Source organism: Nerophis ophidion, linkage group LG04 (genome assembly GCF_033978795.1).
Source record: "Nerophis ophidion isolate RoL-2023_Sa linkage group LG04, RoL_Noph_v1.0, whole genome shotgun sequence".
Lineage (NCBI taxonomy): Eukaryota > Metazoa > Chordata > Actinopteri > Syngnathiformes > Syngnathidae > Nerophis > Nerophis ophidion.
Window position 1 is genome coordinate 42,614,829 of NC_084614.1, and position 24,408 is coordinate 42,639,236.

General features: G+C 38.1%; 1 protein-coding gene and 1 long non-coding RNA gene across 2 annotated transcripts in view; one reads left to right on the forward strand and one right to left on the reverse strand.

Moving 5' to 3' along the window:
* LOC133551417 (spectrin beta chain, non-erythrocytic 4-like) overlaps positions 1-24,408 on the reverse strand; it is a 102,594-nt gene that overhangs the window by 20,987 nt on the left and 57,199 nt on the right. Inside the window, exons 2-9 of the mRNA XM_061898090.1 lie at positions 24,119-24,382; positions 19,417-19,653; positions 15,859-15,948; positions 15,502-15,780; positions 15,301-15,431; positions 12,683-12,887; positions 2,516-2,761; positions 2,243-2,377 (exon numbers count right to left, since the gene is read on the reverse strand). Coding sequence (XP_061754074.1) covers positions 2,243-2,377; positions 2,516-2,761; positions 12,683-12,887; positions 15,301-15,431; positions 15,502-15,780; positions 15,859-15,948; positions 19,417-19,653; positions 24,119-24,382 — 1,587 coding nt within the window. The remainder of the gene's footprint in view (positions 1-2,242; positions 2,378-2,515; positions 2,762-12,682; positions 12,888-15,300; positions 15,432-15,501; positions 15,781-15,858; positions 15,949-19,416; positions 19,654-24,118; positions 24,383-24,408) is intronic.
* On the forward strand, positions 11,378-12,011 carry LOC133550567 (uncharacterized). Its single transcript, XR_009806317.1, has 2 exons — positions 11,378-11,599; positions 11,700-12,011. It is a non-coding gene; the product is annotated as an uncharacterized LOC133550567 (long non-coding RNA).

Sequence of the window (24,408 nt, forward strand, 5' to 3'; positions counted from 1 at the left end):
CTTAAATGCCATTCATCCATCCATTTTCTACCGCTTGTCCCTATAAGGGTCACAGGGGGTGTATTTTTAAATATAATTTAAGTGGTTTATAATTCTTAATTCATTACTTAAGTTAAATAGTACTTTGTGTAGAATGTGTATGCCAATAACACAGGTCGAAATAGTTTGCCATGACAAATCCTATATTACCGTATTTTAGAGATTCAAAGGGGAACTGCACTTTTTGGGGAATTTGTCCATAGTTCCCAATTATTATGAAATACATAGCTACAATGTATTATTTTTGGGGGGCGGGGGAGGAATTCTCGTCAACAAATGCAATCACAAGTCCGCTTCCAAAGCTGCTTGTGGGAGCCGCGCTATTCTGCCTATAAAGCCCTTAAAAACATCCAAACACCTCCATTAAGTATTTATATACACGCTGTAAGTATATATGTAATGTAGTAACAGGCACATTTATAATAACATTTCAAATATACGTATTTTGATCATTTTAAGCATACGGCGCATTAATTTCAAAAACGCATCGCAAGGTATTTTGTTTTTTTTAATAACATCACTGATTATTACTCACTGCAGACTTTATGAGAGACAACAAACATAATAAAACACCACTTACTGTACAAGGTCTGCTGTCATTAGGATGCTGATTGAAAGAATGTTGTTATTTTCCCGTTTAGATGAAGAATGACCCATAATCCTCGCGAAGAAAAGGGGGGTGGGACCAAGCGTCTTTTTGTGTCATCCTCGCCATTCCCGGGTCTAAATTGGCTGTCAAAGTGTACCAACTTGTCGGATTACATCATCAATCTTCTACTATCCAGGGGAGAGGCATGATTTATGATCTAGAATAAAGTTCTACGAGCAAGGAAACGAGGAAGCAAGTTACCACTCGATGATGTATACATAGGCACACAAGCTTGTGATCACTACGCTGCTTTAAATAGTTTGTCTGCGTTAGCGTTTACAACAACGATATTACTAATACTTGGTTAATATTCAAGTCACTAAATTTAAATGGAGTAGTGATGTCGGTTTTTGGATAGTTATTTATTGGGTTATATGGAGGGAATAGAGGACCTTTCATAAGCTCCGCTGTAAGCTGACTTTTATTTATGAGTTAGAATGTTTTTTCCTTTATGAAAAGTCTTTCATATTTATTGTGAATGATCGACAAGATTCCAAAAAAATGCAGTTCCCCTTTAGGTTAGCTTTATCTGCCTTGAATTACTAAGGCTGTTTTTGTAACTAATAGTTGAGTTCTACTAGATGGGCTGCCTTTATTTTAAAAGCATTATTTTGTCTTTTTTAACTTATGTAACAGTTTAGGTAATGTTTTCTTATTTTAAAAGCATTTTGTTGTCTACTTGTGTCTTGAATAATAGTTTACTTATTGATTTTCTTATTTTAAAAGCATTATATTGTTTTTTAGTTCTTTTTTTACCTGATTTGAATTGAATTACAATTTGAATTATAAATACTAATCCAATCTTCTAGAGAAAATTGTTTAATTGTTATTTCTAAATGCACTCCTTTCAAAGTTAGTACTCAGTTTGGGTTAATTGACAATATAATAATATTTCTTAGTACACTGCTTTTCGATTCTTACTCTCTCTTTTAATAGATGTATAACTCTACATGATCCTTCACTATTCAGTGTGTCCGTTCACAAAATTTGCCGAAAGTTTCATAAAATTTGTTCAAAACCTTTTTGGGTTATTTTGCTAACTAACAACAATTGCATAACCTACTGGCATAGGTAAAAAAAAAAAAAAATCCTTAAAACATTGCTACTTTTTGAAAAAGCGTGCATTTTAGGCAGGAACAATTAAAAAAAAAAAGGCAGGGAAATCCTTTTGGGACTGATATACAAATTATATCATTTTACTCAAGGACTCACTGTCGTTGGCATGATGCCCGACACTTCCACCTCAAGCCTCGCCGGTGGAACGTATCTTTTCTCTTTACTTACCTTTTGACCTGACTTTATCATGTGCATTATTGATCATGCCATGTTTTTAAATTGTTGGACTGTCTTTCTATTTAATTTGTAATTACAAATTCCCTGTCAACTTTCCTTTTGATACCTCTTATTAAAAACAGTGGAAACACCACCTTTAGTTTCCATTAAGCAGAAGAAGACCGTTGATAGTTTAATACTAACGAGCATAGTCAGGTGTGTGTTTAATTGAGTACTGCCCTCTGAGAGTACATAGAAGCTGCATGATTGCGTCTGACTTGCCTGTGTAACTAAGAGTTGAAGGGCATGCTCATAAGAGTGCATTAGTCTCTGCAGGGTGGCTGGATTGGAGATGTTGGCTTGGCACGCCCTCACCTCTGGCAGCTGCTTTACCTTCCCTGCGATCTGAGCCAAAACCTGCAACACCAGACACTCGTCATCGCTTTAAAAATAGAAGCATCACGTTACAGCCAGTCCATCAACTTTTTCATATGATACACCTGAATCTCAGGCAGTTATGTACCATGTACATTGATAGTTATCTACAGATTGCACCTCTTTGCAGTCAGTGAAGAACTTGTGTAATTGTTTGGAAGCTATCAGCATCTGTCTGCGGGTCTCCATCAGCTCCAGGAGGTCTGCCCAGGACTCGTTCAGTCCGTCCTTCCACTCGGCGATGGTGGCTGCATCCGAATGACCGCAGTCGATCATTTCATTCACCATTTTGTTAACCTGCTCCATCCGTTGCTGACCAATATTGTTTGTTTGTGAGGCAAATTTGGTGAATTTCTCCTGGAGAATCTGAAAAAAAAAATGTTTTAGAAGAGTATATTATTTAATACCTTGGGTTTCATAACACAGGGACCTTTCTGTGCTATTCGCATCACCATGATATAGAATGTACAGTATAAATGCACAATACAATTAAAGTGTGTTCCATATTATTGGGCCCTATTGTAATTAACAATATCATTTAAAAGATTGTTTTTGAATACCTTGAACGCTGGGTAAAAAAAGTTTTTCTCTAACCGCTTTTTAAAATGTTGCCATGAAATATAATACATGTATTTTTTAATATGTTTGTGTTACTCCTCATGTCAACTTCAACTACTAAGTTTATTTTCCTAAAAAACAAACAAACAATCTAATAAAAATTCGCTGGGTTTTCCCTCAGTCATTTTACCCGATCACAATGTACAAGATATGGAATATTCAACAAGTTACATGTTTCTACAGGAAGTAGCATTGTTCACAGCCTCTGTAGGTTAAAATTAAGTAGACTAATTTATTTTACTGTATATTCAAGGATATTTCAGCTATGACTTTGGAGGTTAAAATGTTTAATTTCCATTCATTCAATTTCTACCGCTTGTCCCGTTCGGGGTCGCTGGGTGTGTTTAAAATTCCCTACTGTTACTTTCAATCATTTTAATGAAATGTTGCCTGAGATGGTCCAATACACATTTTGAGTAGTTCGATGTGTGAATTATTAGATTAAGAGTAAAATCTAAAAAACATGTACCAGTAACTTTATTTTGTGAAAGTTGTTGGAATAGGTTCCTCGCAGAATTTGCGTAGTGGCAGTTGCACCAATTCAACAAATCCAACCAATCCTCGAGAATAATGCTCGGCCTCACAACATTTTGGCCAATCATCATAAATGTTTCCAATCAAATTTGTGTCTGTAATCTACATTTATGTTTTTTTTTCTTGTGTAGACAAAGCAGGAACTACAATATAACAATATCCATCCATCCATTTTCACCACTTGTCCCTTTTGGGGTCGCGAGGGGTGCTGGAGCCTATCTCAGCTACATTCGGGCAATATATAAATTCTTCATTGCTCAAACAACAGAATTGTTGGCCTGCCGCTTTGCTCAGAATTTCTTCCGGTTCCTGTCTACGGCGTTAAGCCTTCTGGGTAATGTAGTATATAAACATTTAGTCAATAATTCACATGTATTTATGTTATTATTTATTTATTCAGGGTAAGACAGTTAAGAACAGAATTACATTTGCAATGCAGACCTGGTAAAAAGGCGGAATTTACTTGATAGAAATGTGAACGTGTGATGATAATCTCCTTGACTCTCATTTACAGACAAACATTTGCGCTATAGCGCTAATTAGTGCTCTCAACAGTTCACAAATTCTCCTAACATGCAGGGGTTAATGTGATGGAACATAAATGAATGTTTAAGATATAAAAACGCTTTTGAAGCGTAAAACGTGTCGGCAACTTGTCGGCAATAGAGAAGACAGCGGACAATAAGGAAGTCTTTGGTGGTGTTTTTTTCAATAATCATAATGATGTATTAATAAAATTACTAGTTATGATCAATTAAAACAGTAGAATAATTTGATAATGAGCTCTGAGGATGTGCTTGTACAGCTATCTAGTGTCTACTTTTATATCTGTGTGGTATAAAATTAGTAAAATATAAATGCGGTATTTGTTTTCGTATATCTTTTTTAATTCTGTGCTTTTTGAGGTTAGTGTTACAAAAACCCTTAAAACCTGAAATCATAAGTTGATTCAATTTCAAGCCTTAAAACATTGATAGATTTGCCTCAACTTTCTGAAAAAGCTGCAACAAATTTAGGTAACTTGGGAAGCAACAATCACAAAAAAAATCCATGAAAATCTTGAATTTACTGATCTATATTTGCATGACCCTGCAATGACGTATAATAGGATATCAACGTATAAACAATGTGTATAAATGCATTAAACCTATATTCAGTTCTGAAATGTACATCTGTTAACGCAACCACTTGATCACGTCAAACAGTGGTGATAGTTGATCACTTGATTTAAGCAGTGTTTTATTTTCCTTTATTCAAACACAGTGTTACTATTCAAACAGTGGTCAACAATATTAAATATACTTGTTTTGTTTTTTAACTTTGCCTTGCTTGTAATGAATACTTAGGCCTACTACACTACTCTAATGTCGGTCAATATGGTAGTACTTGGAGAGCCAATTGATTTTCTGAAAAGGTACTTGGTGAAAAAGGTTCGAGAACCACTGACATAGACGATTAACATCATTAAAGTTGCGAATGGGATGTCTGAAAAGTAATAGTGAAGTTATTTGTTTTTAACAATTTACAATAAAGAATTTGCACCAGCCAACATGTTTGAAAAGGTGCAGGAAGAGCTTCTCTAATCCGATTGCTTTTCCATGTCCCAGCAATCACTGATAATGCGTTCACTTGCTGTCTTTAATAATAGATCAATTAATGAATTGAATGGAATTCCAATGAATAAGGAGATGAAAGATAAATGAACCATGAATAAATAAATAGAGTAGTAAGAACTGACAAACATTGTATAATGTATAATTAAGAGCAGGGTAAGGACAAATCAATAACTTTAAAAGCATGCAGGACAAATGAAATCAGAAACTGTGGTTCTCCGGGTTTCATCTTCTTCCATATCTCTTGTAAACATGCATGTTTGTACTGTTTTTTATTTTAACTGCCTTATATTAATAAAACATTGTTCTAGTTCTTTGCTCAGAGCCTTCCATAAATTTAGTCCACATGTTATGTTAAGTTTGTCATTCATGTTTTATGTTTTTTTCCATATTTCTCCTTTCTTGTTGAAAAACAAAACAATGTTCCCTTCTTATACTTATTGTACTGTCTCAGTGCATTGCAGATTTTAATATGTATTTTTTATATCCAGTCCCTTGCCATGTCGCGTTTGGAATTTTATGAATTTTACTCTCTTGGTTTTCAAAATGTATTTTTCCCCAAAAATGATCTGTTTTACATTTCACTATAGGCTATTATTAATCTAAAATATACATATATAAGCTAAACTTACGTATTTTAGGCCTAAATTAAAATGACTAAATGAACTTACATGAACAAATCTCAGGTACTGTACTGTATTACACAGCAGATACATTAAAACGTTTCAATATTTTCACAGGCTTAGTGGTTGTATGAGAACTGTGTATGTGTGTAATTGTGTGTGCTTGCGTGTGTGTATATTTAAATCTCTGTACAGTAAGGGCCTGATTTGCAGTTTGTACTAAGATCTTTATAACACCAGCTAAACAGCAAGCACAAACTATAACATTTATTGTACTGTTAGTGAGTGTAACGAGTGTGATCTCCTAAGACTGTGTGTACAATTGGAAATAGGTCTAGACCAGGGGTCTCATACTCAATTTACCTGGGGGCCACTGGATGCAGAAACTGGGTGAGGCTGGGGCTCAAAAAAATATTTCTTAAGAAATCAAACATGCACTTTTTAATGAGGGGCGGCATGGGGTAGTGCAGTAGTTCTCAACCTTTTTTCAGTGATGTACCCCTGTGAACCATTTTTAATTCAAGTACCCCCTAATCTACCATGAATTGATTAACGTGGACCCCGACTTAAACAAGTTGAAAAACGTATTCGGGTGTTACCATTTAGTGGTCAATTGTACGGAATATGTACTGTACTGTGTAATCTACTAATAAAAGTATCAATCAATCAATCAATCAGAGCAAAGCATTTTTGGTTGAAAAAAAGAGATAAAGAAGTAAAATACAGCACTATGTCATCAGTTTCTGATTTATTAAATTGTATAACAGTGCAAAATATTGCTCATTTGTAGTGGTCTGTTTTGAACTATTTGGGAAAAAAAGATATAATGGGAAAAAAAGATATAAAAATATCTAAAAACTTATTGAAAAATAAACAAGTGATTCAATTATAAATAAAGATTTCTACACATGGAAGTAATCATCAACTTAAAGTGCCCTCTTTGGGGATTGTAATAGAGATCCATCTGGATTCATGAACTTAATTCTAAACATTTCTTCACAAAATAAATCTTTAACATCAATATTTATGAAAAAAATATAGCCGTCAACACTGAATATTGGATTGTTGCACTTCTTTTCACAGTTTATGAACTTACATTCATATTTTCTTGAAGTATTATTCAATAAATATATTTATAAATGACTTTTGCATTGTTGCTATTTTTAGAATATTTTTTTTAAATCTCACGTACCCATTGGCATACCTTCAAGTACCCCCAGGGGTACACATACCCCCATTTGAGAACCACTGGCGTAGTGGGTAGAGCGGCCGGCCAGAAACCGGAGGGTTGCAGGTTTGCTTCCCACCTATTGACATCCAAAAAATCGCTGCCGTTGTGTCCTTGGGGAGGACACTTCACTCTTTGCTCCCGGTGCCGCTCACACTGGTGAATGAATGACAGGTGATGGTCGGAGGGGCCGTAGGCGCAAACTGGCAGCCACGCTTCCGTCAGTCTATCCCAGGGCAGCTGTGGCTACTGATGTAGCTTACCACCACCAGATGTGAATGAATGTTGAGTCCCACTTCTCTGTGAGCACTTTGAGTGTTTAGAAAAGCGCGATATAAATCTAAGGTTTTTTTTTGTTTTTTTTTAACAAATTCACCTTCTATGAATGGCTTTCCCGCCCTAGCAACATATTTGCCAACCCTTGCGATTTTTCCAGGAGACTCCTGAATTTTAATTGCACTTCCCGACAATCTACCGGTGCAACCATTCTCCCAAATTTGTCCCAATTTTCACCCGTCCTACATTTTTAAGGGCTGCCGTGACTGCACTGCCTTTAACATCCTCTACAACATTTTTTTAATTCAAGTACCCCCTAATCAGAGCAAAGTATTTTTGGTTGAAAAAAAGAGATAAAGAAATAAAATACAGCACTACGTCATCAGTTTCTGATTTATTAAATTGTATTACAGTGCAAAATATTGCTCATTTGTAGTGGTCTTTCTTGAACTATTTGGAAAAAAAAAAGATATAAAATAACTAATAACTTGTTCAAAAATAAACAAGTGATTCAATTATTAATAAAGATTTCTACACATAGAAGTAATCATCAACTTAAAGTGCCCTCTTTGGGGATTGTAATAGAGATCCATCTGGATTCATCAACTTCATTCCAAACATTTCTTCACAAAAAAAATAAATCTTCAACATCATTATTTATGGAACATGTTCGTAAAAAGTCTAGCTGTCAACACTGAATGTTGGAATGTTGTATTATTTTTTCACAGTTTATGAACTTTAATTCATATTTCATTGAAGTATTATTCAATAAATATATTTATGAATTGCTGCTGTTTTTTGTAATAATTTTGTAATAAATCTCACCTACCGCTTGGCATACCTTCAAGTACCTCCAGGGGTTCGCGCACCCTCTAGAAGAGGACTACTACTCTACTACATGTCATCGCGCACGCTCATACATCACACAGCCAATATATTTGTAAAAGACTTGTACAAAACAACGTACGTGGCTGCAAGACGTACTTGTTCATATGGGTCACACTGACAGTGGCCGTACAAAAAACTAACACTGTTACAAATATGCGCCACACTGTGAACCGACACCAAACAAGAATGACAAACCCTTTTTGGAACAATTTCCGCACCCTAACACAACTTAAACACAAGAGAACAAATACCCAAAACACCTTGAAGCCTGACTCTCCCTGCCTACAATATACAACACCTCAACCGACGCAAGTAGGGAGGGTTGCCGGGTGGAGGGTTGGTGGTAGCGGGGGTGTGTATATTGTAGCCCGGAAGAGTCAGGGCTGCATGGGATTCTGGATAATTGTTCTGTTGTGTTTATGTTGTGTTACGATGCAGATGTTCTCCCGAAATGTGTTTGTCATTCTTTTGGGTGTGGGTTCACAGTCTGGCACATATTTGTAACAGTGTTAAAGTTTTTTTTACGGCCACCCTCAGTGTGACCTGTGTAGATGTTGATCAAATATATCTTGCAATGACAGACGTGCATCTTGGACGGCCAAATGCAACGTATAACTGGGCTTGCACGCTGCCTGTTCAGGATGTAGGGGTCGCTAAAGACAGTGCCATTATGGCACTCCCTGAATATTGTTGATATGGTATAAATCAACAGGGCCTTCGAGAGAATTGGTGTCCTTAAAAATGTAGCTGTCAACACTGAATATTGCATTATTGCATTTCTTTTCAGTTTATGAACTTACATTCATATTTTGCTGAAGTATTATTCAATAAATATATTTATAAAGGATTTTTGAATCGTTACTATTTTCAGAATATTTTTGAAAAGTTTCACGTACCCCTTGGCATACTTTCAAGTACACCCATGGGTATGCGTACCCCCATTTGAGAACCACTGGTCTAGACAGCCTTTTTTTTATGAGATTTATTCGTCTACTACTAGCCTCATGTGCCCTCCACATGCATGTTATTATGCTCTCCAACATGTGCGCAATGTTGTTGAACTAGCAGCACATATCTAAATTTAATCTGTACACCTTTTCTGCAGTATAGAATTGCCATCCATAAAAAACAGAAACCATTTTTAGCATGCTGACGCGCTGCAGGGAGTCTAATGACCGTCACAACAACAGCGCATTCATGCGTCTGGAATGCTTCAAACGTAAGAAAATGTCTATTGAAATACGACGTCCTCTGCACCAGTCGCCTAGGGGTGGTCCCCGCATCTGCGGTCCCCTCCAAGGTTTCTCATTGTCATCCCATTGGGTTGAGTTATTTCTTTCCCTGATGTGGGATATGAGCCGAGGATGTCGTGGCTTGTGCAGCCCTTTGAGACACTTGTGATTTAGGGCTATATAAGTCAACTTTAAATGATTGATTGATTAAATGATTATAATTAGTACAGTAGAAGAGAAAGTCAAACACAAATAAAATAGATGGAGTAGACATTGAAAGGGTAAAATAAAACACATTTTTGGGGACAATATTAAAGGATAAAATTAACTGGAAATTTCATATTAACAAGTTTCAACATAAGGTAGCAATAAACACATCAATAATGAATGAAGCAAAATACAGTATGTACTTGACCAAAAACCCCTTCATATTCTCTACTGCTCGCTAGTGTTACCACACCTGAGTACTTGTGTAGAAATATGGGGAAACAACTACAAAAGTGCGCTTCATTCACTAACTGTGTGACAAAACAGAACAGATACATCCATCCATCCATTTTCTACCGCTACAATAATACATAATGTTGCATATAGAGAACATACGAACCCTTTAATTATTATTGGGGCGGTATAGCTCGGTTGGTAGAGTGGCCGTGCCAACAACTGGAGGGTTCCAGGTTCCATCCCCGCTTCCGCCATCATAGTCACTGCCATTGTGTCCTTGGGAAAGACACTTTACCCACCTGCTCCCAGTGCCAGCCACACTGGTTTAAATGTAACTTAGATATTGGGTTTCCCTATGTAAAAGCGCTTTGAGTCATTTGAGAAAAGCGCTATATAAATATAATTAATTTCACTTCACTATTAAATCAAACATATTGAAATTCAATGATTTGCTGCATTTGCAAAAAGCTAAAATTATGCACAAAGCAAACTATCACCTGCTACCTAAGAATATACAACAATTCTTCTCAACAAAATAGGAGAAATATAACCTTAGAGAGACATCTAATTTAAAACATGTGTATGCTCGTACCACACTTAAAACCTTTAGTACATCAGTACGTGGAATTTAAATGATGTACTAATATGATCCAATTTAAGAGGCTTTTTCAACTAAAAGTGTTTGCAAAGTACAAGGAAGAAACATTTTGATAAACATCTTGAACCTGATTAAAAATGAGATATTATTCATTACTGACTTAATTATTATTAAAAGATCTATTGTAAACATTGATGTAAATTGTGTTATAAAATGAGAACAAGTGAATATGTGCTACTAAATTGCTATGTAATAGATAAGGGGCAGGATTAAATAAGCTTGGCTTATGTGTGTGAAATGTATATATATATATATATATATATATATATATATATATATATATATATATATATATATATATATATATATGTATGTACATATATATATATATATATATATATATATATATATATAATATATATATATATATGTATGTACATATATATATATATATATTTTTTTTTTATATATATATATCCATCCATCCATTTTCTACCGCTTATTCCCTTTCGGGGTCGCGGGGGGCACTGGCGCCTATCTCAGCTACAATCGGGCGGAAGGCAGGGTACACCCTGGACAAGTCGCCACCTCATCGCAGGGCCAACACAGATAGACAGACAACATTCACACTCACATTCACACACTAGGGCCAATTTAGTGTTGCCAATCAACCTATCCCCAGGTGCATGTCTTTGGAAGTGGGATGATATATATATATATATATATATATATATATATATATATATATATATATATATATATATATATATATATATATATATATATATATATATATATATATAAAACTTGTATTTGCATACAATTTCAAAATAAATGTAAACCAAACAAGAGCTGGGACAATTAATCAAGCGATGTGATTGGAGAAGGGGACTGGGAGTTGCTATTTATACGTATACCAGCAGGAGGCAGAGAGAAGGAAAAGGCAGAAAAGGGTGTCGCGACTGAGGAGTAGGGACACGCTGCACGAGAGGACTGGACAAGCGGGAGTGACGTGCAGGGACGCAGAGGGGATCGAGAGTCTGACGCGGAGCAACGCACTGGAGTGACAACGCACGGCAGACAGACAGCAGGCGGCCTGGATGAGCACATGGCGACGGGAGATATCGGCTGAACGCTCGCAATACGCTAAGTAAAGGAAAGCAAAATAATTGTGTGCCTGGTGGGCGTGTTTGTTTACGACAAGCTGTCGCCTACTGCTCAGTGAGTGTACCCTTCTGCTCTCCTCACAGCGGCATCGCAGTAAAGACTGGAGCAGGAGTTGCAGGGCCGTAGCCAAGCTAAAAGATGTCGAGGAGCACGGCCGCTCTCTGGACTCTTCCCCCCCAGCAAAGAAAGGCAGCTGGAACAAATCCGGTGGCTTCCATTGGACGGAAAGAGCTGAGAACTATTTTAGTTCACTTTTGTCTTTTATTGTATATTTTTTAATCATTGTTATTATTCATTTTTAACCATCCTTTTAAATCATGGAATTAAATAAACTAAACAGTGGAACTTTGCCTTTTAATTGCTGGTAGAAATAAAAAGAACTTCGCCTTGCGTGACATGTGTTTTATGGCGTTTGTGTGTTTTTGGTTGGCATGCTGAAAATACACACAAGAACACAACATCTAAAACTAAAATAAACACAATTTTAACACCAGGTTGTACAATTACAGTATTGAATAGGAACATTCCGATCAGGGTTTTAGTCACTCTAGTTTCGATCATACTACCCTTGGTATCGACACAATCAATTTATGAATGGATTCATCCGCCATTATGTGTCCTGCCTTACTTTCGGTGTGTAACAACCTTGTCCCCCAGTGATAATGTAACTTTAAAATGATACTTAAGATATTAAGAAATGCAGTTTATTTACCACAATGTGAGCGGCTCCACACTCTATATCAATACACACAATCAGCTGCTCGCTTGACAGCCAGGTGAGAAAAATGTTATCAGCCAGAGGGGATCAATGTTTGTGATTAGAATAAAAAGTATCAATTGGCAATGGCCGATCAAATCCTTTTTCAGAAAAATATTCATCGGTGGTAGATCAATCAACACATCTACTGTTATAAGAATGGAACCTTTTATGGTACCTTTATCTTTTCTTTGACTGTATGTACTAATCATTTTAAAAACACTGGTATATATTATACTTTTTTTATATTTGCCCTCATTTCTAATTACTTTAAAGAGTACCAACATGTACATTGCTCTGAGCACTGACCGTAACATCCTCCAGGTCATGGCCGAGATCAGTAGAACTTGCCACCGCCTCACATTCAGTGATCCATTTCTCCAATTCCTCCACCTCCTTGTTGAGCTGATAAAGCCAATACTGCTGCTCCAGCTTGGTCTTTCTGTGCTCCACCATGTCCTTCAGGGACACATACAGCCGGTCTATGTGGGACTGCTGCTTGGTGATCTGCTCACTGAGAAAAGAAGAGAACAGAAAGTATCACAGGTAGAAACACATAGTATATTATAATGTACTGTGTACCGGTATATACATTGCCACCTCTGTTGCCGTATGATTAGATTTTTGAATTAATATTTATCATAATGTTGCGCTTGTTTTAATGTACAGACTCGGTTCTCACACGGCAAAAATTGCACACAACTAACTAGCCCATTTGCTTGCATATTATTCCACAGTATCGAGTGCCCAGACAAAGAATCCAAGGCGTTGGTAATTCAGTTTCTGCACATTTGTTATCGAATATGACTGCAAAATATTCTACCATGTGGGCTAAGAAAGTTGCAATTGCCCGCATTTTCGGAAAGAAGGTGAGAAACACTGTTGAATTCGAGAAATAACTTGTGGCAAAGTACAAAGATGATGTCTACCCTTTCCTTGTCCCTCTAAGCTCAACGCTCTTTGCCAGCAATAGTCTTCAATAAAGGTAAAATTGAGTCTAAATGTTATCTATTCTATTTGTCAACTTATATTTGTTTCACATTTTTTATTGTATGTAAACCCACATTAATTCTCGATATAATGTGTTTCTTGTTACATGTTTAGGGGCTTGGAACAGTTTAATTGATTTTACATATTTTTTTAATCCGAAAAATTGTTTCATTTTTTTTGTACTATTTATTTTTCTGACCTTATGGAATGGCTTACTAACCTAAACCAAGGTAACACGCTATGCCATAAAATGTTATCCATATAATTACCATCGTTTTTCCCTTATTCAGGGCAAGAAACTATAGCCAGTCTATTTATAGGCTATTTTCTTTGATAAATATGTTTTCTACATCGTTTCAATACTTTTTAACATTTTCTGAAGTGAAACTTGCTGAATTTAAAATTGTTTCCCCTTTAAATCCCTCAAAAACTGAGTAACACGGTGCACACTTGTTTCTGTTTTAACACACACCACGGCTTTCCTGTAATAGTTGTCATTTTTACACCACCATTTTTCTAATCTTGCACCTTTTGCCGTCCCTTGCTGGCCCCAACAGTATTTGTTCAATGTACCCATTGGGTATGTTATCAAAGTTAACCTCTTAAACCCTGGGACATTTTACTTGAAAACTATATCATTAAAATAAATAATATTATACTGACAGTTAGCCTAGCTACTCGGACACCAATTATGATATTTGTTTTACAATAGCGACATTTTGTTTGCAAAAATTAATGGAGTTAGTTTGATGCTAATTTTTGTCTGACACGATGAAGCTATAGGTGCTGAATGCTAACTTAGCAGTAGTTAGGGTTGCCAACCATCAAATGAAAAAGAAAATCGGCCGGTATTTAGAAACAACAGTACGGGTCCCGTATGAAACTGAAAAGGGACACACGTTGTTTCGTATTACTGTGAGAATCGAAAAAAAGTCTATAAAATGTCAAAGGATTCTGTGCACAACAGCTTTCCACAGGCTAAGCCAATTGATGTATGTGTGTTTAATTGCTGATCTGTGAAACTCATAGCTGTTGCACTTTTCTGGACTCTTTATTAATTTCCGTTCGCATAAAGAAATGGAGTTATCTTGGAGCTGTTTTTGTGCGACAAGGTATACAAGTGACTATCAAGTCCACAGGATACAAGCTAACTTAGTATTGATGGGAATTCCGGCTTTAAAAGACGATAAAACCACTTTGGATCGGGAGCCAGCCCTTTCGATCGCAACCCGGCTTCCGCCGTTGACTTCAAAGAGCCTCTCATCCGGCTGTCTATCACAACCGACCCATCACTATAACTTAGCAGTAGTTAGGGTTTCCAACCGTTCCTTGAAAAACTAAATTGTTTCGTAATCGGAAACAGAAGTACACTACAAGAGGACACACTGTGTCCCAAAAATACAGTGCTAGGCCCACTCAAAGTCCTTTGCAGCAGTCACCCGGAAGGGGGGAGGTGGGGGGGCAGATCTGCGGTTCCCTCCAAGGTTTCTCATTGTCATCCCATTGGGTTAAGTTTTTCCTTGCCCTGATGTGGGATCTAAGCCGAGGATATCGTTGTGGCTTGTGCAGCTCTTTGAGACACTTGTGATTTAGGGCTATATAAGTCAACTTTGATTGATTGATTGAAAATAGAAAATAGTCAATTGTAAAATATCAATGGACTCCATTGACAGTCTGCCGGCTAAGCCAATTAATGTCAGCTAACTAGCTATTCGCTACAGTCATCCGCCTAGCTGCTGGTCTTTTAACTACAAATTACTTTTCACCTCAGTAACATTTCGTCTTTTGAAGAAACAATTATTAATTATTATCAATAGTGAGTTTGCAGCTCTAGACAAAACCAATTTTCTAAAGGTTTGTTTGTCATCCTCCTATGTAAAACTACAGATTCCTGCTTGATAGTTGAACAGACAGCGTGGTGATGAGTCATGTCACACCTTTCTGGGTGCCCGAGCTCCAGCAGGTGCTGGCATTGCTGGGATAGCATGCCCACAGTCTCTGCATATGTTTCCACAGTTTGCTCCAGAGCCAAGTGGGTTTTCAACAGCTGCAGGGTGCTCGCCTCATCCTAAAAGGGATAATAAGAAGTGAGTTTCTACTGTGTGTCGAAGTGAACCTTCACAAGGGGTTGTCCCTACCGTGCCTTTTTCTTCATTGACCTGCTGGAGCTTCTGACCCGCAAGCCAGGACTCCACTTTGACTGCCTCGCTGTAGTACTGTTGAGCCTGCAGCGCTGCATCCAGGATCACAGACCGCCTTTCCAGTTCCATCTGAAACACCTCCCACAGCTGCCGCACATGGCCAGCTCCTTCGCGCACAAACTCCACCTCAGGAGTGCGCAATGATGCGATGATTCCTGCTCTGTCCAGAACCTCCTCAACACGAGCTCGCCGACCTGCCAACTCCCTCTGAAGAGTCTGAAAGACCAACCAAAGTAAGTTCCTGTACTTGGCAATGTTAGCGTCATTGTTTACCACGTTTTTGCACATACTTACCTGGTTCTTTTTTACATGCTGATGTACACTCTGGAGGTTGTTTCCGTATTCTTTGCAGGATGCCAGGGGAAGCCTTTCTTGAATCCACAGCTATAAAGTAATCATAGTTAATGCAGTAAATGTGTGCTGAGGAAATAAGTACTTGATCCCATGCTAATTTATTAACTTTACCCTCTCATGGTAGGGATTGAAGGTGCTAGAAGGTCCCCCAAAGCTAATTTTAATCCGTTTTTTCTAAATTCTACCAACTTCAACCCATGCAGGCACTTAAGGGTTCCAGGAAGTTCCCGAAAGAACCCAAGTGGTCTCAATTATTAATTGGGTTGCCCAAAGAGGTCTGAAAATGTTTAGGGGTAAATCCATTTTGGGGTCATTTGGGACTATTTGGAGTCTTCTGGGACCTTTATGGTAAATAGGGTCCTTTTTGCGGTAATTTGGGACCTTCACATATGTTAGCCCTTTCCTGAGTCTATTGACTGTTTCCAGTAAAAGTCGACAGGCCCCAATTTCCTTTGGAGCAACTTTTAGTAAAAAAAAAACAAAACAAAAAAAATAAGTGCCTCTCCCATTTTTAAGTCTGATAGAGTTGTCTTTCCCTCACTTTGTACAGTCAAACATTCTATAGAATATTTTGTTTTAAAATCTGGGAAAAACATTTAAATATAGTTTGTAAATTAATGGGTGTATGATTGAGTGAATTAAAGACCCCCACAGGGCAAGTGTAAGCATTTCTTCAACCAAATCATATTATGTATTCAGATGAAAAACTTATTTCACTCAATCTACCCATCCATCCATCCATCCATCTCTACTGCTTATCCCTTTTGTGGTCGGTGGGGGGGGGGCAACACAGATAGACAGACAACATTCACACAGGGGCCAACACAGATAGACAGACAACATTCACACTCACATTCACACACTAGGCCAATTTAGTGTTGCCAATCAACCTATCCTCAGGTGCATGTCTTTGGAGGTGGGAGGAAGCCGGAGTACCTGGAGGGAACCCACGCAGTCACGGGGAGAACATGCAAACTCCACAAAGAAAAATCCCGAGTGCAGGATCGAACCCAGGACCTTCGTATTGTGAGGCAGACGCACTAACCCCTCTTTCACCGTGCTGTCTCACTCAATCTAATAGAAATTAATTCATAAATGTCATATTTTTTGGGGGGGGGGGTTGTTTTTTAATCTAGTCTGTTTCTATGTTACTTATTACGCCATACATTAAACATATGAGGAAATTGAAGAAAACTTTTTAAAAACTGGAAGAACACTCTGATAGCGCAGACCTCCACCAGGCCCTACCTCCCAAAAGTAAAATGTATGAAATCCAAACTGTGATCCGGATCACCCTCAAAATGTAATCACTTATCCCATTTCTGACATTTCCTAAAATTTTCATCAAAATCTGCCCAGAACTTTTTTAAACTATCTATAGCGGTATGAAAGAAATTGTGTGTAGCCTATTTTCTGTCATCCACTGTCTTTCTTCTCTGTGAGTGGAGGTGGGGCTGCAAGCACACACACACATGTTCAACCTTGTAACATAAACGTAATGATTGTTTCTGATTGCATTTCTGGCATTTCCGTAACATTTTCATCTAAATCTACCCATATCTTCTTGAGCTGTCGATGGCGGAATTAAAAAAACAGGGTAGACCCTCCTGTCAGTCATCCACTGTCTTTGTCCCTGTGGATGGAGGCGGGACCACGACCAAACACACACAGAGAAGACGAATCATGTAATGCAAACGTAGGATAATTTAATATATATTATCCAGATCAGCCCCAAAATATAGTGATTCGTTCCTTATTTCATTTCGGACATTTTTTGAAAGGCCGATTGAAAATCTGTTCTGAACTTTTTAAGCGATCTACAGCGGAATGAGAGAAACAGAGTGAACTCTCTTATCAGTCATCCACTTCCATTGTCCATGTGGGGACACGAGCATACACAGTCGCAGAAGTTGAAGATCAAAACATAAACAAATGGTCACGTAGTAGAAATAATCTGGATCACCCACAAAATCCTTAACAGGGGGTTCATGACCCCCTTGGTCATCCGCAGAGGTACTGCAAAGTGTTTTGCTTGATTAGGCTTTTTTTCATAATTTGTCTTTATATTCCCCCACAATGTTTCCAAAAATTAAAATCTCTTTATAAAGACATCCACATTGTTCCATGTAGTTTTGAAATGGCAGTGACATGACCACTCTATACTTTGCAGGTCTAAAATAAAAACATGAATAAATCATTACATTGTCCTAATCATTTTAGCATTCAAGATAGCTTGTGATTACCGCTCTAGGTCCCAGCTAGCCATTAGTGGCACTATATTGTATTATTTAGAATTTATTTACTCTGCTCAGTGGCCCCGTGGTTAGAATGTCCGCCCTGGTACTCAGCATCGAGGGTTGGAATAGGGAGATTAAATGACCAAAATGATTCCTGAGCACGGCCACCGCTGCTGCTCACAGCTCCTCTCACCTCCCAGTGGTTGGAACAAGAGAATGGGTCAAATCCAGAGGGTAATTTCACCACACCTAGTGTGTGTGCGACTATCAATGGTACTTCAACTTTACTTTTATTCGAATGTTTTGGTATTGCATAATAAGTGCAGGACTGATAGACTCAAAAACTCATTTGTCCCAAACACCATTAGACTGTACAAGTCCTCTCTGGGGGAGGGAGGCGGGGGGTACGAGGATGACAGGGGATGAAAAACAATAACAGTGCAATACTTTTTCATAACATGGTCACTACTGCCTAGTTTCTCTTGTTATATTCTTATTTTACCGTTATATTTTTATTCCCATTATTGCTTTGTATTTGTATTCATATTGTAGTATTGTAGTATTATTTACTTTTTACTTTTTAAATTGATCTCAACTGCTGGAATTTTAATTTTCCTAAAGGAACTCTCCTGAAGGAATCAATAAAGTACTATTTATTACTCAGTGGCCTAGTGGTTAGAGTGTCCGCCCTGAGATCGGTAGGTTGTGAGTTCAAACCCCGGCCGAGTCATACCAAAGACTATAAAAAAATGGGACCCATTGCCTCCCTGCTTGGCACTCAGCATCAAGGGTTGGAATTAGGGGTTAAATCACCATAAATGATTCCAGGGCGCAGCACCGCTGCTGCCCACTGCCCCCCTCACTTCCCAGGGGGTGAACAAGGGGATGGGTCAAATGCAGAGGACAAATTTAACCACACCTAGTGTGTGTGTGACAATCATTGGTACTTTAAATTTAACTTTATATATCTATCTAAGGACCAGTTTAATTTAGAACACAGTGTATACAGGATATATAAGTAGGGGGTCACCGCTCCATCTTGCCATCAGTTTGGGGGTCCTTAGCCTGAAAAATGTTAAAGACCACTGTAATCAGTTGTTCCTTATCACATTTTCTGAAGATTTCATGAAAATCTGACCATAACATTTTTAACTATTTTGCTAGCTAGCTAACTAACTAACTAACTAACTAACTGACAGAGACAGACAAACCAACGGAAATTACACAACCTCCTGGGGGATGTATTAGAAGAGAAACTAACCATCTCATCCTCAAGGTCCTGGGCGACTTGGTGCATCTCTTTGGAGGCCAGCAAGATGCGGCGTCTCTCCTTCAGCGGTTCAATCAGGCGCACAATGCGGGTCTCCACCATGCCTGACTGCTCACCACCCTCCTTGTCGCCCGCCATTACACCTCGCTGCTGGGGAAGGCAAACCCCCGGCAAGCTACCCAGTTCCTCCACATCCTTGTAAAGGTCCCTAAACTGAGACTCCATGGCCTGCATAAAATGGACAGAGGGAGGGTCTTGTCAGAATTATGTAATTAGTGATTAGTTCAACAAGAAACAAGCAGCATGAATATTGTATCAATGACCAGTTTATGAAACACTCCCGTTGATCTAGGCTTGGGACTAGCACTAAAGAGGTCCTATGGATAGGTGTCGAGGACCATGCTGAGAATCGAACCCAACACTTACTGCATGTAAAGCAGCTCTACACTAGTAATGCAATAACAGGTTCCTCCTGAGTATTTTTGTGAAGAAGAAGAAACACCACTTTTAGGTCATTACATGGTTTATTTACGATGACTACACTTATTTATACCATTATTATATTTATTCATTATCTATTGATTACTGCCTGGAAAGACGCATGTACTTGGCTCGTTGAAAGATGTTGTCCAGCGAGCACTCTCACACGACTCTGTTTCACCCTCCTAACGTAAGAACCAGTGACGTTTGACTCCACCAATCAAGCGGAGTCTGGCAGTCACATGACCACACTCAAACTACACTGACGTCAGCCTAGGCAGCACAACTCTTCAATGTTGCAAACTGGTAAAAAGAACATTGATATCATGCGCTGTCATCTGTGTCGATAGAAATGGTCACATTTTGGCCTACAATAATTCCAACTTGAAAAAACATGTTGCATTAAGTTGTCAATGGGTTTTTTTTAGGTTTTAGCTGCACATTGGCCCTGTTATAACGTCCTCTTCCTCCTATCCAGGAGATCGCAAAAAGCCGCTGCCTGACCAGTGCTCAGAAAATCTGCAAAGACTCCTCCCACCCCCACCAAGGACTGTTTTCATTGCTGGACTCTAGGAAGAGGTTCCGCAGCCTCCGTAGCAGAACCTCCAGGTTCTGTAACAGCTTCTTCCCTCAGGCCATAAGACTCTTGAACACATCATAATTAAATTATCCCCTCAACTCCTCCCAAAATGGATTAACTCGCTGGAATAAAAAAGACAATATAACATACTTCTATAAACATGGACGCATGTGAAAAAAGTGCAATGTATTTATCTGTACAGTAATCTATTTATCTATATCTGCACCTTAATGCTTTTTTTTTTATCCTGCACTACCAAGAGGTAATGCAACGAAATTTCGTTCTTATTTGTACTGTAAAGGTCAAATTTGAATGACAATAAAAAGGAAGTCTAAGTCTAAGTTTAAATAAGGGATTGTAAAATGTGCAACATTTGTAGTGCATGCAGTAGTAGCGTCTCTATACACACAGTCACACACATCAACAACGGATACAGCGTGAGTACCATTAAAAATTACCTACCAAATAATTTAAAAATTATTCAGTACTTCAGTAGTTTTTTCACTGAATACTCACTTACTCTAGTACTTAATTGGATGCCTACTTTTTACTTTTCCTTGACTCATATTACTTTAAAGCAGTGCTTCTCAATTATTTTCTGTCACACTCTGCTAAGAAAAAGAAAGCTTTTTGCGCCCTCCCTCCCCCATCCCACCGCAACTATAGATATAATTTGTGTAAAAAATTGTTGTAAGTTCACCTCTGTGTAATATTGTATCCATATAGTATTAACATGAAATAAAAGAAAATAATAAAAATAAATACACTTAGATGAACTTATAACAAAGACAAAATTGTTTTAGTCTGTAACAGAAGAGATTTAATGTGCATCAATGTGCCTGAAATAAAAAAAAATGGTATCCTTACTTAAATTACAAAAATGTTTTTGACCGACTAGAACCATTTTTTATTAAAATTCTAATTAAATAAAGTCAATAAATAATAATTAATACATGATCAGCTACATTAACAATTTCTAAAACACTTTAACTTACAGGAAAAGAATGAATAAAACCTTTTCTTTTTTTTTTTTTTTATTAAAATGAGGAAGTCGGTATTATTGGCGACAATGAGAAAGTTTTGTAGTGCACAGCTTTTCAAAGCAGGGTTTGAAGCATGCACTATTTGAGAAGAAGTGCCCTAAAGTGACGGTACTCTTACTCGTATTTTGGCTACTCCACCAAATTGTAATTAATCTGGCTGGGGGTGTACAAAGAGCAAACTGAAGGTCATTTCTGAGCCACAACTCAAATTGTATTATTTATTTCTTATTTTGGAAATTTTCCCATCATTCACAATCCCTTTATGAGGCAAGAACACACGTCTTTCCCTTTTCTGTGCGTTATAGATAGTGAAAAAACTGCGAGTAAAAGGCCGCTCACAATTCATCTATTCTGCTTACAAGCTGTCTAAGAAAACCTCCAAGGTTTTATATAAATGCTGTTAGAATGTATAAAAAAGTACATGCATGATACGTACAGTATTTTGGTAAAATTTAACAACTTCTTTCCTGGGCGCATTGATTTCACAGAGTGCACAGCAACAACACTACTTTTTTCAACAACAACCACGAGACTGTGTGAGAGCTAAAGACTACTTTGAGACAAATGATGATCCAAAATCTTACCTTTTTGAGCCTGAATATGTTGAAGACAAAATAGAATCCCTGTTTGTTGTCATTTTTAGCCGCCTCTTGCTAGCAGTTTTAACTATTTAGAACCTGCGAAAAAGTGAAAGACGTGTGTTCTTGTCTGACATGGATGGGTATTCTGGATGGTGACATTAGAGGGTGGCTACTTGTGCTCAGATCCCGGCTGTTTTCTAAAAAGCCCCATATCTTAATTTTTCTTTTGAGAGTGGGGGAACCTCGCAGAAGTAACATGCGGTACCAGAGTCCAACAGAGAGGCAGCGAGAAGTAGAGAAGAGGCGTCTTAGCAGGTGAGCCACACACATGGGACGACTGTAATCGGGAATTTTAGGACGTTTTTTGAAAACAAAAAGTATAACGACAACATGTCAATAACACAAGCTCACAATCCGGTGATGATTCAGGTTTGTGACTTCTATCTGAAAAGTGTTCAACTTTACTCTGCTGGTTTGCTAAATGTTAACTTACTATCTGTAAAGTTATGCTACAAACAAAGTAAATGATGGCAAAACATTTTTACTTACAGTCGTGGTCAAAGGTTTACATACACTTGAAAATAACAATGTCATGGCTGTCTTGAGTTTCCAAGAATGTATTTTTTTTTGTGATAGAGTGATTGGAGCACATACTTGTTGGTCACTAAAAATATTCATGAAGTTTGGTTCTTTTATGAATTTATTATGGGTCTACTGAAAATGTGACCAAATCTGCTGGGTCTAAAGTATACATACAGCAAAGCACCAGTTCCATTGGCAGCAAAACAGGCCCAGATCATAATACCCCCATTATCTACGGTAGGCCTGGTGTTCCTGGGATTAAAGGTCTCACCTTTTCTTATCCAAACATATTGCTGGTTATTGTGGCCAAACAGCTCAATTTTTGTTTCATCTGACACTTTCCTCGAGAAGGTCTTATCTTTGTCCGTGTGATTTTTTTTTTGTGGCCAACAAGTATGTGCTCCAATCACTTTATCACAAAAAATAGGAGTTGTAGAAATAATTGGAAACTCAAAACAGCCATGACATTATGTTCTTTACAAGTGTATGTAAACTTTTGACCACAACTATACGTGTGTATCCGAACAACAAGCTTGGATAATAACCGTGTTGCTTTATTAAAGCATGTTAATTTATATGTGTATTCCAGTGATTTTTGTCTGCTTTAAAGTGGCAAAAAATTTGAAATTTGAGATGCCATCCATCCATCCATTTTCTACCGCTTATTCCCTTTTTTGGGGTCACGGGGGGCGCTGGCGCCTATCTCAGCTACAATCGGGCGGAAGGCGGTGTACACCCTGGAGAAGGGCCAACACAGATAGACAGACAACATTCACACTCACATTCACACACTAGGGCCAATTTAGTGTTGCCAATCAATACTATCTTTTTTTTTTAAATCACTATTTTTTAACAGATGCTAAACAATCCATTCATCAAAATTCCTTTAAAATTTTGTGATTTCCTGTTAGCATATAAATGGCAAATGGGTTATACTTGTATAGCGCTTTTCTACCTTCAAGGCACTTAAAACGGTTTGAAACTATTTCCACATTTACCCATTCACACACATTCACACACTGATGGCGGGAGTTGCCATGCAAGGCACTATCCACGACCCATCAGAAGCAAGGGTGAAGTGTCTTGCTCAAGGACACAACGGACGTGACTAGGGTGGTAAAAGGCCGGGGATCGAACCAGGAACACTCAGGTTGCTAGCGCGGCCACTCTCCCAACTGCGCCACACCGTCCTTAGGTAGGTAAGCTTGGTAGTGATTAGCGCGCTAGCTTCTTCACCAGGAAATTACATTGAGTTTTTCAAAATAGTCTAATTAATTACGGTTGGACGATAATACAAATTTGAAACGGTTAAAAAAAAAAAACATAGGGAATTTTACCGTGATTAAAACCTTGTTTTAACTTTGCTTGTTGCAATAAATGAAAATGACCTGGCCAAAGAAAGCTTCACTGTCTCAACAGAGACTTGCCTGGAACTTCTGGAGCTGCTCATTGAAGGTGGGCAGATGGTGAGCTTGTTCCAGTTGTGGGGGCTGCTGCTCCAGGTGGGAGAGCTGGTTGTCGAGGTCCGAGTAGTTCTTCACTGCTGGCTCCGGCTTGTTGTTCTCAAAGAGCTGGCGAGCCTTGGCCTTGGTGGTGGTTTCCAAGTCCGACCAGCACTCTCTGATCTCCTCCAACTTCTGCTGAACTACGGTGCGCAGTTCAGGCTTTTCCTGGATCAGGTCCTGACCCTCCTGAAAAGAGAATAGGAAGAAAAAAC